At 39.8% G+C, this 14,780-nt stretch overlaps 1 protein-coding gene across 1 annotated transcript in view; it reads right to left on the reverse strand.

Moving 5' to 3' along the window:
• The window catches only part of DDC (dopa decarboxylase), an 82,890-nt gene extending 68,564 nt beyond the window's left edge, over nucleotides 1-14,326 (reverse strand). Inside the window, exons 1-2 of the mRNA XM_032800296.2 lie at nucleotides 14,214-14,326; nucleotides 4,830-5,065 (exon numbers count right to left, since the gene is read on the reverse strand). Of these exons, the coding sequence (XP_032656187.1) occupies nucleotides 4,830-5,030 (201 nt within the window). The 5' untranslated portion in view covers nucleotides 5,031-5,065; nucleotides 14,214-14,326. The remainder of the gene's footprint in view (nucleotides 1-4,829; nucleotides 5,066-14,213) is intronic.
• Between the last annotated feature and the right edge of the window lie 454 nt (nucleotides 14,327-14,780).

Here is a 14,780-nt window from a genome sequence, read left to right on the forward strand (position 1 = left end):
CAGGACAGGAACAGCACGGGCAGTGGCAATGCAAGCTTTCCCATACTGCCCCAGCAAGGTGACTCAATACTCTCACTTCTAGGGGTGACAAAGAAATTAATTCCTTATGTTAATTAATTCCCTGACCTCACTGCTGAGACTGTCAGCAATGTTTCCAGTTAGTGCCTGTTAAGGCCGTATAAATCTAAGCAACAAAAATTCTCTCTTTTGTTTCTATCTATAAAACTCTTTCCACAAACCCTAAAGTTACTAACAAAAATCCAAACATTTCAAACATCAAATCTGGCACTACAATTTCTCACTACAAAATTAAACAACCTTTGAGGTATCCAATATGCTATACCTCTATACAAAAAACTGCAGTCCTGATTCGAGTTAATTGTACAACTGGTAGAACATATAAATTTTCAGAGACCAACGTTGTAAGGAAACAGTAACACATTAATTTGCAACAACAGTATTAACAATTAACTTATGTCACCACTGTAAACACTCCGCTAGCAATTCCTAAAAGAGTCTATGTGATATAGGGCACTAGTGTTGTAAATCTTATTAGGCTCAAATTACAAATGAGTAAGGTACAATACCAAAGTCTAATGTGTCTTGAAAGTACTGTGATAACACACATAGAAAGAATAACACTCAAATCCAAGATAAGAAAAAATATAAAGAAACATTTTTAGAGCATTATAGAGGATAAGAGCTAAAACTCACCAGAATGTCTACAAAATCTTCCAGCGGTTGGCAGCCCAGAGGTCTCAGGTTTATTTGGAGAATATTCTCCTGATACACTGTTTTAAAATGTTGGTAACTATATTTGATCTCCTAGCACAGAGTTGGGTTCTACTTCTAAAATAGGAGAATGGTGATAGTAGAGACTCACCATTCCTGTAACCTCTTTCCTTGACCCCTTTTGGGTTTTCCAATATTTAACTGATTCACTGCATATAAAGAATGATCTCACTTTCCTTCACCCAAATCCTCAGGCCGGCACTGTCATTAATTATATGATCATGGTGGACAGGAGCTATCTGAATTTGTGAGGAGCTAGGGGCATTGGAAACATATTAAACAGGAACACCCAAATCTGACAAAGTGAGCTGTGGCCTGACTTTTCAGTTAATAATAATGTAGGGCTGTGTTTAAGAATTCCTTCACTTGGAGTTGGGGGTGCTCAGAACTTGGGAAAACCAGGCCCAAGCTGTCTCAAAATGGGGAATCCAAAGTCACTAGCCTTTTCTCATGTTTTTAGTCTTAGGCCTGGTCTACACTAAAAAGTTAGGTTGAAGGAAGCTTTCCAATAGGAGATAAATCTTTAAATTCACACTACACGTTGAAATAGTCTAGAATCTAACCATTAAAATAAACAACCAGAAATCTCAAATCCCAGGTTCTAGCTAATCAAGAATAAGATTAGGGTCTTCAGAGGAACATGGGAGGGCTTGAGCTATAAGCCGTCCCAAATATATTTGAGATATGCAAAACTATATTGCTCATTTGCAGCCTTCTCCATGAAAACATCCATAAGCTGTGTGTGGCATTAATACAAATTGTTTCCCAGTGGTTTGTACACAATATTACAAGCTGAAAGATTCATATGAAGAATGAATGCCGTAGAAACTCCAGTAAAAGGCTCACTCCTTCTTAGCAAAAAACTTCCATGGTCACCAATCTCAGACCCACAAGCACAGATTCATGGTGACATTCATAATCAGCCAGCAATGCAAGTGCTTATCACCAGACCTATAATCCTGCATGATCCTTAAAACGATGTGACATTCATCTTGGGTTAATCAAGTTAAACTGCCTGCTAGCTGTGAGCCATTTACTTGATGAGACACAGTAGATTCTAACTTCACCACACAGTGAAAAGGAAAAAGGACAATAATTCTGACCCCAGTGGGGCTGCTACCCCTGCAAAAAGCCACATGGATATTGACACATTTAGGCAAATATCACAATGAATGTGGTAGAGCAGGTGCTCGTTTTACTATCAGCCTCATAGTGATAAACAACAGTGATAGAGAGGTTGAGCAAAGAGAATTTGCTACAAATGCCTTGGGTTCAACAACACTGAGCCTGACACTGCTCAAAGACAAGTTTTTTTGTGATGTTCTTTCTTCAGCAAAAGACCTTTCATACAAGGATTAAATCCTTGCATGTTGTGGGGGTGTACTACTGTTGAACTGAATCATTTTGGTCACCACAAAGGGGGAGGGATTTGTTTTAAGTGGAAAAAATTGCCATGATCTCACAGGTGCCGGCTTTCTCATTTCCCCAGGGATGCTCAACCCTGGCTCTGCCCTAGACCCCACCCCAACTCCACCCCTTCCCACAAACCTCCACCCCAACTCATCCTGTCACTGCCCCGCCCCCTCCCCCCCAAAACCCCACCCTTGCTCCTTCCCCTTCTCCCCCAGTGCTTCCTGCACACCGCTGAACAGCTGATCTGCGGCAGGTGGGATTTGCTGGGAGGGTGGGGGAGGAGCTGATCAGCAGGGCTGCCAGTGGGTGCTGAGCACCCACTAATGGAGTTGGTGCCTATGCATGATCTTATAGTTAAAACCCTCCTTTGAAGATGCTTCTCCGATTTAACTAATATCAGGGTGTTCCCAGAAGAAAGTTTACCCCTATTGACTCACAGAAGCCTACTATTCTGTTGTGTGAATGTTGAGGGGAGTAGACACTCTACATTTATCTCATGTTGCCATTGATTCTCGCCATTCTTCAGTGGAGCCATCATTTTTGTGTTTTTACCAGGGATATCCACACAGACCCACCAAAATACATTGGTCTAATCCTTACAATGGATATGGCATAGAGTGGGAGATAGGACAGTTGGGTTCCAGTCTCATCTCTGCCACTGACCTGCTGTGAGACTTCAGTCAAATCATTTTACCTTTCAGGGTTTCAGTTCCCCCATGGGTAAAATTAATGTAGCGAATATAGCGATTTCTAAAATGTTTTGAGTGCTATCACTGAAAAATACTGTCTACAAAGCCAAGTATTACAAGGAGTTTCAGCAATTTCGGGTGAAGAAGGGTTGAGAAGGAGAGGGAAATAAGATGCAAATTATATCCCTCCACACTAAAAAAATCTTAAAAAAAAAAAATAGAACTGATAAACCTTCCCAGAGTAACACAGAATGGTACATATGTCTCTGTTTAAAGAAAGTGCAGGCAATTTCTACTATTCTATATTTGGTTAATAATGAACTACCTTGACCAATATTTCATGAGACTTTTGTCATTAATATATACAACTAATGCAGAGTCAAGCTTACTATGGCAAACCTTGATTCAGAAATTTCTGGCATTTATGTGATTAAAATAACATTACATTTCATGTAATTGGTTTTTCAATCAGAAAATGTCTTTTCATCAGGACTATATTGGTTTTGATGACATTTCCTAAGTGTTTTGATGATGCTATTGAAATGTACTTAAAAAAAATCAAAGTCAGAATGAAACATTTATCAAAACTTTGCATTCCAAAAAGTTTTTCATGTTAACAGGATAAATAGGTGAAAAAATCTTTACTGGTCAACCTAGTAATAAAAAGAAAAGCCATGTGAGAGTCTTGATATTTAAACAAGAGTTTTGTTTAAGAGTCATGTGAGAGTCTTGAATTTAAAAACAAGTGTTTTATGTACTGCATGTTGTGGATAAAAAAAATCTACTGTTTATTAGGAGTAGAAAGTATATTAGCTATAGATCAGATAACAATGAAAGTGATGAGACATGCCTTTACCAGTCCTATCTAGCGTTGAGGAATTAATTCCAAGAACAGGCCCATCTGAAGCACAAATATAGGAGTGATAGTTTCTAATAAGACTAGAAACATTTACTGTGTCAAGTGCTTTGTCCTGACATTCTGTGATTCCATGACAGGGCTCAAGTTCTAAAATAGGAGAATAGTGATAGTAGAGACTCACCATTCCTGTAACCTCTTTCCTTGACCCCTTTTGGGTTTTCCAATATTTAACTGATTCACTGCATATAAAGAATGATCTCACTTTCCTTCACCCAAATCCTCAGGCCGGCACTGTCATTAATTATATGATCATGGTGGACAGGAGCTACCTGAATTTGTGAGGAGTTAGGGGCATTGGAAACATATTAAACAGGAACACCCAAATCTGACAAAGTGAGCTGTGGCCTGACTTTTCAGTTAATAATAATGTAGGACTGTGTTTAAGAATTCCTTCAGTTGGAGTTGGGGGTGCTCAGAACTTGGGAAAATCAGGCCCAAGCTGTCTCAAAATGGGGCATCCAAAGTCACTAGCCTTTTCTCATGTTTTTAGTCTTAGGCCTGGTCTACACTAAAAAGTTAGGTCGAAGAAAGCTGCCTTAACTCAACCTGTTAATATAGGTGTCTACACCACCGGGCCCTTTACGCCAACTTAAATTGCCTCTAATGTCGACTTTGCAAGAGGTGTAGCACTTAATTCGATTTTCATGGGTTGACTGCGAGGTAGTGCAGATGCAGCATTGGTCTCTTTTCACTTGGGTGACAAACAATGAAAGCCCAATCCTGTTCAGTTGCTGTTGGGAGATGTTCAAGTATTCCCAACTTCTTTCAGTTCCATCATAAGGCTCATCTAGTCCAATCCCCTGCTCAAAGCAGGACCAATCCCCAGACAGATTTTTTGCCCCAGATCTCTAAATGGCCCCCTCAAGGATTGAACCATATATCTAAGTATAAAAAATTAGGGAGCAATCCTGGCCTTATTGAAGTCAATGGGAGTTTTGCCATCAACTTCTCTCGGCCCAGGATTTCACCCACAGGCTTTATAATATACTATAACTTTGTTTTCCAGATGTTCTTACCCCTGGCATAATTATCCTTTCAACATCTTTAAGGACATCCTCAAAGCTCTCAGGTTCCTGAGGTGCAGAGTCTGGAATGAGGGGTCTCAGGTATCCTGGTTCCACATCAGGAAAGACCTGTCTCTCTTCTAACTGCTCGAAGTAATCTGCAATGTAGTCCACCATCTCTTTCCCTCTTTTTCGGAACTCTGTCGTATCCATGCTAACTGGTGTTGGAAGTATCAATATCAGGAAACCTAAGGAAAAAGAGAAGTCACTTTTGAACGAATCTCTTAAAATTGGCCACTTATTTAGGTGTCTAAAAATGGAAGCTGGCCTCATTGGGAGACATGCAGCTGATTCTTAGTTTATTGGTATACATATATAACCAACACCCATTTACTGCAGTGTTCTGTTCCCCTCGATGGGCGGCTGGAACAGAGAATTTGCTAATCCTGCTACAGCCTTGATTAACAAAGCTGATTCGTTTAGCTCAGGCAGTGAAGGCTAATGCATGATGCACGAGAGGTCACAAAAGTTCAATCCCCACTACCAATGGCACACACACATTACCCTTTCAGTTGCAGCATTATACAATGTATAAGGATACAGTGCCATATTAAAAGACGATGGTTAGACATAGAGGGTGTCGTGCTTACCACAATAATCACAATGATTTTAGTGTTGTTCACTCCCCCTGTCTGTGTTATATCCACCTGTTGCCTCATGTCATACAGCTCATTTTAAATGCCTTAGGGCCAGGACCCTTATCTTCATTGTGTGTGTACAGCATATAGTACAATGGGACCATGATCCTTAATGGGAATTCTAGGGACTACTACAATATTATAATTAATAATAATAATTAATAAATGTTAATCAGCTATACACAGGAGAGATCCTGATTCTGTAATCCTGGGCCACACACAACTTCCGCTGGTGCGGTGCCAATGTAGGTTTTGTGCTCAGATAATGCAGGTTCAAGGCCATTGTACGGTGCTTAAATGGTCTCAGAGTTCTTTACAATCACTCATTCATATTCATGGAGTTGTTTCTCAGTATCCAGAGTGGAACTGGTTGGTGAAACACAGGTATGCATTTTGAAAACAAGTGACTGTGCTTAGATCACACACACAATCAGGTATTAGCTTTGTAAGAGATTAATGATATTAGGAAAAACTTGAGCATCTCCTCGTTAATAGAACACAAGTAACTTACTTAGATGTAAATTATCTGTGTTGGTAGTTCGTAACTGGCTGAGGTCTTGAAAAGAGGTAGAATCTTTTGGGTCGGTAATTGTGGCTTTATAGTATCACAGCAAGCATTGTCTCATAAGCTGAAAAGGAAAGAGATCACTAATAAACACCGTTGGATAAATGCGTTGATGCGATCAAAGAGGAATCAGTCGATGTGGAACAGCCACTAGTGTCATGTATGAGTGCTGTATTAAGGAAAGCAAGGCTCTGGACTACAGAAAACTGTGGCCTGCAGCCAACACCAGAGACCGGTTGCTGTCATGTTAAAGTTATATAATTGTTAAACACAAATAACTTGAGTACTTAATACCAGCTCTCTGTGCCTTACTGAGATGGACAATACTGGGGCTAGCTTAGGACTGCTTTCCCTGACCTGATGTCTAGATGTTCTTAAAAAAAAATCAGTATGGTCTCTCTATAGTCAGTATGGCCTCTCATTTTGTATGGAGGTTCTGATGGCCGATCTTGAGTTTGATCTCTAATCTGAAACACAGTAATTGAGCAAACAGTGTATCTTCTCCTCTGCAATCCAAGGGGCTTTATGTCTCAGAACTACCATACAAACACTAAACGTGCCATTGCCAGCATACCCTTGGTTACTGTTTGAAATTCTATCAAACTGTTGCTAAATAAATTAACAAACCGTTAGCCAGTATATACACATTTGCTGAAACAATACAAACACAGCTCAATGGTCAGTCTGATGCTTCCTTAGTTTAGAGCTTTTCTCTAAAAGAAAACTACACATTTTATTGCTTGCAAAATATCCCCAATATAGCCCTCAGTTTGTACTGCCCTTATCCATTTTCTGATTGTTTTATAACCTTATTTTATAAGTTCGTTGTTATAGCATACTTTAAAAGTACATGTTCTTCTCTTCCCAGTCTAAAACTTCATAGATATGGAAGTTGTAGACAAAATTTTAACTCTTGTGTGCCAAGTTAATTGGAGTTTTGCCTGAGTGAGGACCATATAAAAAAACTGAGTAAGGACTTCAGAATTTGGTCCTGTATGTATTCACTACTGATATTTCTTGTGTACTTTTAAACATGGATAAGTTCAGTTTAACATTTCAGTCGACATCTCTATGTCCAGTGGCCTATCCATGTGTACCAGAACAGACAGCAGTATGGCTCATCTGCCACAAGCTCATCGTTCTTCTGCTTTTTCTTAGTATTATACAATAGGAAAGTGTAGTTTAACACAAATTTCTTCACGTGACATTGTCTTTTCCCAAAAACAAGTTAAAGGGCATGAATTCAGCAACATTCTATGTATAAATTGATATTTCTCTCATCACCAATTATTTTAATACTATAGTTATTAATGGGTGACATGTTGTAAGGTTTCCTTATAACAGAATTTTCTTTGGGAGCTGTGGTTTCTTTCAATTCCAAGGTATCTTTACACCTTTCTGATTCTCTGTAGGATTATTCTGATAATGATACAATTAATTTTCATTTCCTTTAATAGTCTTAGTTGTGTTCTGGACACTTATACCAACTTAAGCAGTGGGACATTAGATCCAAAGTCTGGGACTGTTTGGATCCAACTGCAACTCCAAACGCTGTGGTTTGAGCCCTTCTACTAAAATGAAGATAAAATGCAGATTTGGGGTGAAATCCTGACCTCACTGAAGTCAATGGGAGTTTTGCTGTCAACTTCAGTGGGGCCAGGATTTCACCTCTAGAGTATATTAACTTTGCTCTTAGATATAGAGTTTGCTCAGGACCTGCAGGGATTTTACCCTTTCCCTAGAGCGATGAGAAGGGAATCATCATTAGGTGGCCATAGCCAGCATGATCAATATCTTGTCATTACAGGTGATCTGGGGGTGGATGATCCTTCCCAACTTCTGTGTTTCTATTCAGCCTATTTAATCTTTTCTACCCACCTATTACAAAATTCACTTTTCAGATATACAAATTTTAGTTGTAATTTGAGAAAGCAATGGGCTAGATCATCCCCGGGCTTTGCACAGTTGTGATTAGTAATTAGTCTGATCTCCACCCCACAAAAAACTGGGACAATCTTGTACTGGGGAACTGCAAGAACTGCTCTATCTGTGTGCCTTTGTGAATGCAAATAGCCCCAGAGCGCCATTGCTGTGCTACCCCTCTATACCTGACTGTGAAGCTGTCCAGCAGGACAAGCTGCACCATCCAAATGGATGGTATCGCCTGCAAACTGTGTGTGCCAGTAAGCTGGAAAAACTGTTGTGCTTCCTGGTATAGGCCAGCAGCAGATTACTCCAAGCAAGGGGAAAGCAAGGAGAAAATTGTGCCTAGGATGGGTGACTGAGGCAAAATAGGGCTAATCCTGGGTTGTGCCTTCAGGTACAATCTTGGCCAGGAAAAAAGCATTGCATTGGTTTGCTTGCTTGTTCTAATATTTCAACATTTATTTTCATTCCAAATCATAACAAATAGTTGATTTTTTTGAAATCTGGAAAGTTCTGAATCAAAATTTTTCAGAAATGTTAAAACATTTAGTTTCATTATTGCATTGTATCTACTGTGGTGCCTCATGGTAGCTGTAGTTCTGGTGCTTCCTGCCCACTTTCCTTCGATGAGCCAGGCTTCCTGGCTGCATTATTTTCCTCCTGATGCACCATGAAAGTTAAAGAAGATGGGAGACCACCGTGCATCATGGGAAATATACTCTATGAACTAGGCTTCCTGCCTGGACTATATCTACACCACAACTAGACACCCACGGCTGGCCCATACCAACCAACTTGGGTTCATGAGGCTCAGGCTGTGGGTCTGTTTCATTGCTGTGCAAATATCTGGGCTCAGGCTGGAGCACTCTGTGGGGTGGGAGGGTCCCAGAGCCCAGGCTCCAGCCCTATCCTGGAAGTCTTCACAGCAATGAAACAGCCCCACGGCTTGTGCCCAGTGAACCCAAGTCACCTGGCATGGTCCAGCCGTGGGTTTTTCTTTGCTGTGTAGACATACACAGAGAGGAGAATGGAGGCATGAGACACCTAAATTACAACTCCCAGGAGGCCTCATGGCAGTGCAAGTTGACACAGATGAATATCTAACTGACCAAAAATGAATTGTTTTGATTCAGTTCAACAAACTGAAATATTTAAATTCGGCTTGACCCTACCCAAAACAAAAGATTTAATTTCAATTTTCCCAGCTGAAATGAATCAGAAAATTTCAGCAAAATCAAAAATTTCCTGGGGAAAAATTTGAAAGAAGTTACATTTTCTATCAAAAACATTTTTAATGGAAAACTCCTGAACAGTCCTATTAACTACCACTCTGAGATCAATAGAAATGCACAAGATTTAAACATGAACACATTGGTCATTTAGAGTTGCACTTCTTTCCCGTCTTTATCTTAGTTCTTCTGGGATCTACAGCACCATCTTGAACTCGCATATTCTTTTTGGCTTTCCTTCTGAACTGTTGCTAGTATAGTATATATGCCTATGTCTGATTAAATAAATAAGTCTCTTAGGTGTGGTTAACATGGCAAAGTGAATTCTCCATTACAGTGGATGAGCTCTGCTACAAGGATCACAGCAATACAAATTATTGAAAGCTATCCTAGTGGCTCTACATATTTCACACAAAATGGAGGCAATAATACAATGGAAAGAAAGCTGACCTTTATCACAAAACTGCTTCAATATACAGGATATGAATTGGTGAGAAGCAACAGGATACCTCAAAAAAGCTTCAGAGTCCAGGTTCAGAGCAATAAGCACTCTAAAATGTAAAGACTTATTCATCGTTTCCACATTTTTCAAGTCAATAGGACTTCTGAACGCATAACAATTGCAGGTCTGGGACTTGAGTTAGCACAGTTTGGCTAGAAATTTCACAAGAACAAGTTCTCTCTCACATCTGAGAGTGGTCTCTTTTCACTTGGGTGACAAACAATGAAAGCCCAATCCTGTTCAGTTGCTGTTGGGAGATGTTCAAATACTCCCAACTTCTGGCAGTTCCATGCCTGTTAGGGCCAGGCCGTGCTTTTCAGGAGGCACTCAGCATCTTTAATGTTTGTTCCTGAGAGAACAGCTATAATTTCTGCATCAACATTTATTTATTTTTGAGGTTAAACTGCAGAGTTCTCTTCAACCGCCCTTTCAAAATTTCCCTAGAAAATAGCTACATCCCCCTGAACTACTACAGAGGTCAAAGTTCTATCTGATACAGCTCACTAACCTTTCTGTCTGTGTGCCTCTCTCTCTCCCCATACCATTTCCTAAACACTACCTGCATACTGCAGTGCTCTAATTCACTAACAAACCCAACCTGGTAGATAGAATGCCAGGAATATAAGTGCATGTTCTTGTGCTTCTCGCCACCAGAGTACCTCCCAGTGTCCAGGAGCAGTATTCCAGGAATTTTCTTAGCCTAATACCCCTTTCAGTCATCTGACAACAGTCTGACAATGTATGTGACCTAGCCATCCAGCCAGTCACTGCTCAGTCCATTCCCCTTCCAGAGGGTAACATTAAAGTCCAGAAAAAAGAAAATTCAAAATCTAATGTCTTTCAAGATCATCTCTGACCTCTGCCTGGCACTTGCTTGGTTTCTTTTAGTTTTGACACCCATGTTTCTCCTCTTGGCCTGGGGGAGAAGTAGGAGAACCAAGGGTCCACACCTCCCTTTGGTTCCAGCCCCAGGGCCCAGTTTAGGTGGCTAAGGACCACTCCTTCAATTCCTCCGCCATTTTCTCTGGGCTGCTCCTATTTTTACCTTGCTCATCAGCATCTTCAAAAGACCTGCAGACACTGCTTCCCTCACCCCAACTTTGCAGTTGCCCACTGCACCTCCTGGGACCGGCTAAAGAGGCATTTCCTAAAAGCCAGTCTCAGTTCTTCCCTGTAGCAGCTGGATTCTACTGCTAGCTCTCTGCCCCTTGCCTTAAAACAATCAGTATCTCTCTCCTGTAAACATGAATTTCTCCTCCCACCTCCAACAGTTCTCTTTCTGGGGTTGTATCTCAGGCCTCATTGGCTTAGAGGAATCAGTTGAAAGGCTTTTGCCAACTCCCTTCAGCTGAACATGCTTCCCAGTTAGCCTCCCACTCTGGAGGGTTCAGCAGGCCAGCCTTCCCCTGTCAGTATCTGTCTGTGATGATGGAGGAGGCAGTCTTTATGCTGCTCCCCTTCGCCCAACCTTTTCCCAATTGGTTGCCCTGCCTTCTCAGCAAGGTTTCAGGCTCTTGGAGGTACAGCCTCCAAATTCCTTCCTCAATCATTCATTCATTCTCAGGATCTTAGGTCTCTATATGTATCTACTGAACAGTCCCAAATCTTTAAATGGCCAAGCCGGGTGGTGGGGGAGGCTGACAACTAGGCACCACTGCCCTCCATGGCAGACTATCCCATCACAGTGAAGTATTACCAAAAATGTGTTTTACTTGAGCTTCATTAGTCTCCAGAGATATATGATGTTGATACATGCCCCAAGATCATCTGCTGTTGGGGCCAACCATGCTCCACTAGAGACAATGAAGGAATTGTTATTGGTTTCAATGAGAGCAAGGAAGAACAGTATTTCTATGCTGCTTGGACTTGTGGGGGGGGGGGCAAGGTTTACTAGACATAAACAAGAGGTCCCCAGTGCTTAACTTGGGCTGGCCCTATAGGTCATTCAGAGCTTGCTTATTATAGAAGCTTCTATTGCCGTTTGAAATTTAAGATTGTAACTCATTTGTGTGTGTGTATGTTTACCTGCTTTAACCTTGTTAATAACACATTTCCATTTCCTGTTTAATAAATCTTCAACTAATTTATTTCAGGATGGCTACAAGTGTTGTCTTTGCTTAAGATCTAAGGGGCAATTGACCTGGGGTAAGTGACTTGCCCTTTGGAACTGGGAGTAACTTGAATATTGTTGCAATTCTTGATGAAAGGGACCATCTATCACAAAGATACACTCAGCTGGTAATGAGAGAGATCAGAGTCCCCAAGGAGACTGTCTGTGATTCCATCTTTAGACTGTTATATTGCTTGGGGAGTTTACACTTGGTGTTAAGTGGTTGTAGAAATCCAAGTACAGAACTCAAACAATTTGGGGATCATTCCCTGCTACCTAACAGTCTGCCCTGAGGTTGGCACTCTCATTCTTGAGTCACTTCAGGCAGCGGGACATCTGAAGAAGAGTCCTATGTAAACTCAAATGCTTGTTTCTCTCACAAACAGAAGTTAGTCCAATAAAAGATTACCTCACCCACCTTGCGTCTCTAGTACCTGAGACCAACACAGTTGTAATGACGCTGCATCCTACATAGGAGCGAGGTCAGTCATTGTATGGTATTTACATTATATATACATATAAAAATTAAAGTCCTTTAGATTTTTCCTGAGTATATCATTAGATATTGTAATATACTATACAACCTATGCTTGACATTATAGCCTTTTGCCACCTTGACCAAGCAGTATCTGGCTGCCTTAAAATTAGAACATTACAACAAATCTGCGTTTTATCTTAATGGTATGTATTTGAAACTGTAGAATTGTCTCTAGTCTCTAGATTGTATGCACTAAGTATGTGAACTTATTCACAACGTATTGCCACCGGACTCCTCATTGAATTTATTTGCTATTTATTTTAAAAATCAGAAAGAAAAGTACCACACAGTTTTATATATTTATAAAACATACGTATATGGAGAAAAACTTACGCAACACATTTATAGGTATAGTACTTATGTAAATAACTATTCTATAATACTTATGTAAATAACTAGAACTATTTCTGATTATTATTGTCTAAGTTTCCTTCCAATTACAATATGCATGTTATTTTTATGTACACATTGACAAAATATCTACAACAGAATTGTGTTTTATTTAAATTCTGTTTCTGGTTGATAAGGTTATTTTTTTTAAACTCACTTATAGTTTATGAAAGTGTGCCAGAAAATTTCTGAAGAGAGAGAAAGAATAGATACCACAAAGAGAATACGGAAGTTTTTAGTCACCAATTATTTAATGCTTTCTAACTGTATGAACACCTACCTGGTCTCTAATTCAACAGACCCAATCTGAAGCACAAAGCAAAACAACAACAAAAACGCTAACATCAATGACTGAGATTATTAAATGCAGACAGGAGACATACATATACATGTATATTATTTGGGTGGGAGAGGGTCCCCCCCCTAAACAGAAAGCCCTATAGATTAGACATATTAACATCTAAAACAACATACATATTTCAACAACTGAGGACAGCATAGGCTCAAAGTATTGTGATAACTTTATATATTTATTTTCAGTTGAGTAGAACGACGTGTTATCTATCCCTCTGCCCATTTGTTACAGAATCCAATGTAAATTAAAGGCTTGAGCTCTGCATATGGCCCAACTGGAGTCTTTGGGATTTTAACCATTGAATTCAATGGCAAGAGAATGCAAATCAAAGGTGTCAATCTTTTCTTGGGCAAAATTCCCATTGAAGTAAATGTTGTCTTTTATTAGATGCTCTGCATGAAATAGAGGCAAACGCAAACAGATTTAAATTTACAGTCAACACAACTGATTTGATCTTGAATTGCTTCTGCATCAATTGTCTTTAACAGGAGTTATGCATGCAGAAGGTGGCTCCTACTTTTCACTGTTTAGTACTTTCTATTTTCCTTGTCCGTATACAAAGTTACCTCATTTCGCTTTCACTCTGAGTTGCTCAGCTTTTACAGTTTGCTAATTTTCAGGAACAAAATTCTCCTGGTTTCCTTGGAGGATATGTTCACTTTTAAGATCACATATAGAAACAAAATAGATTTGTTTTTATTCAGAAGATACAGAAGAGAAACATCTGTTTTTATTTTTAAAGGTCTACATGGTTGTCCAGAACTGTGGCAGTTGGATTGGCAGCCTAATTTTTCCATAAGGCTGTCACACATACATATGCATAAACCAAAACACTGGGATTGTTCTACCTCTGCGCGAATAAATACAAAATAAGAGGCACACACTAACCTGTGCAAACTTACATTTGCATTTTTGTAAAGCTCTTTTGTGCTTCCAATTTACTCCTCTAAAATAAAATAGGCTGAATATTTAAAATTAATTAGCCAGACTCCAAGGCGAAGTAACAACTGTTGAATTAATCCAAGCATTTATCATCTTGGATTTATTAAGCATGAAGCTACAAGGACAAAGAATGTTACTTACAGCCAATTGGTGAGATTCCTTCTTCTCCACTCCTTCTTTCTCTTTCTTCGCTCCCCTGTGACAGTTATAAAGCACAGAGGATGCTGTTGTCAGTTTATATAGGCAGAGTAACCACTTCTCCTTATCCTATCAGACCCAAGTGCTTTGCATTTAACATTCAACAGCAGCAGCATCTCCCCCCTCCCTCTCCCATACTTCATCCTAAATATATTTAGAAAAAAATAATCTATCTAAAAAGCAGACCCATGCAGCTGAGCAACTACTGCCGACTGGATTTGGTATTAGGGGAGGTGCTATTATTGTTTTTCATGACACTGGCAGTCTCTAAACAAATATTTTCTCTCTCTCTCAGACAAACACACTTTTCTATAATAATTACTCCAGTCATGGAAGCAATGCTAGTGTAAGCAACAGTGCTTTTGATCACTTATGTAGAACATTGCAATACTCTTTTTTTTAAGGCCAGGTACCCAAATATAGCATATTATGCAGTAACTGTAGACTATAAAGCTATACACACATGGGATTACCATGGTGATATTAACCTTAAGATATGTGTTTCTAGCT

The sequence above is a fragment of the Chelonoidis abingdonii genome, chromosome 2, assembly GCF_003597395.2.
Source record: "Chelonoidis abingdonii isolate Lonesome George chromosome 2, CheloAbing_2.0, whole genome shotgun sequence".
Lineage (NCBI taxonomy): Eukaryota > Metazoa > Chordata > Testudines > Testudinidae > Chelonoidis > Chelonoidis abingdonii.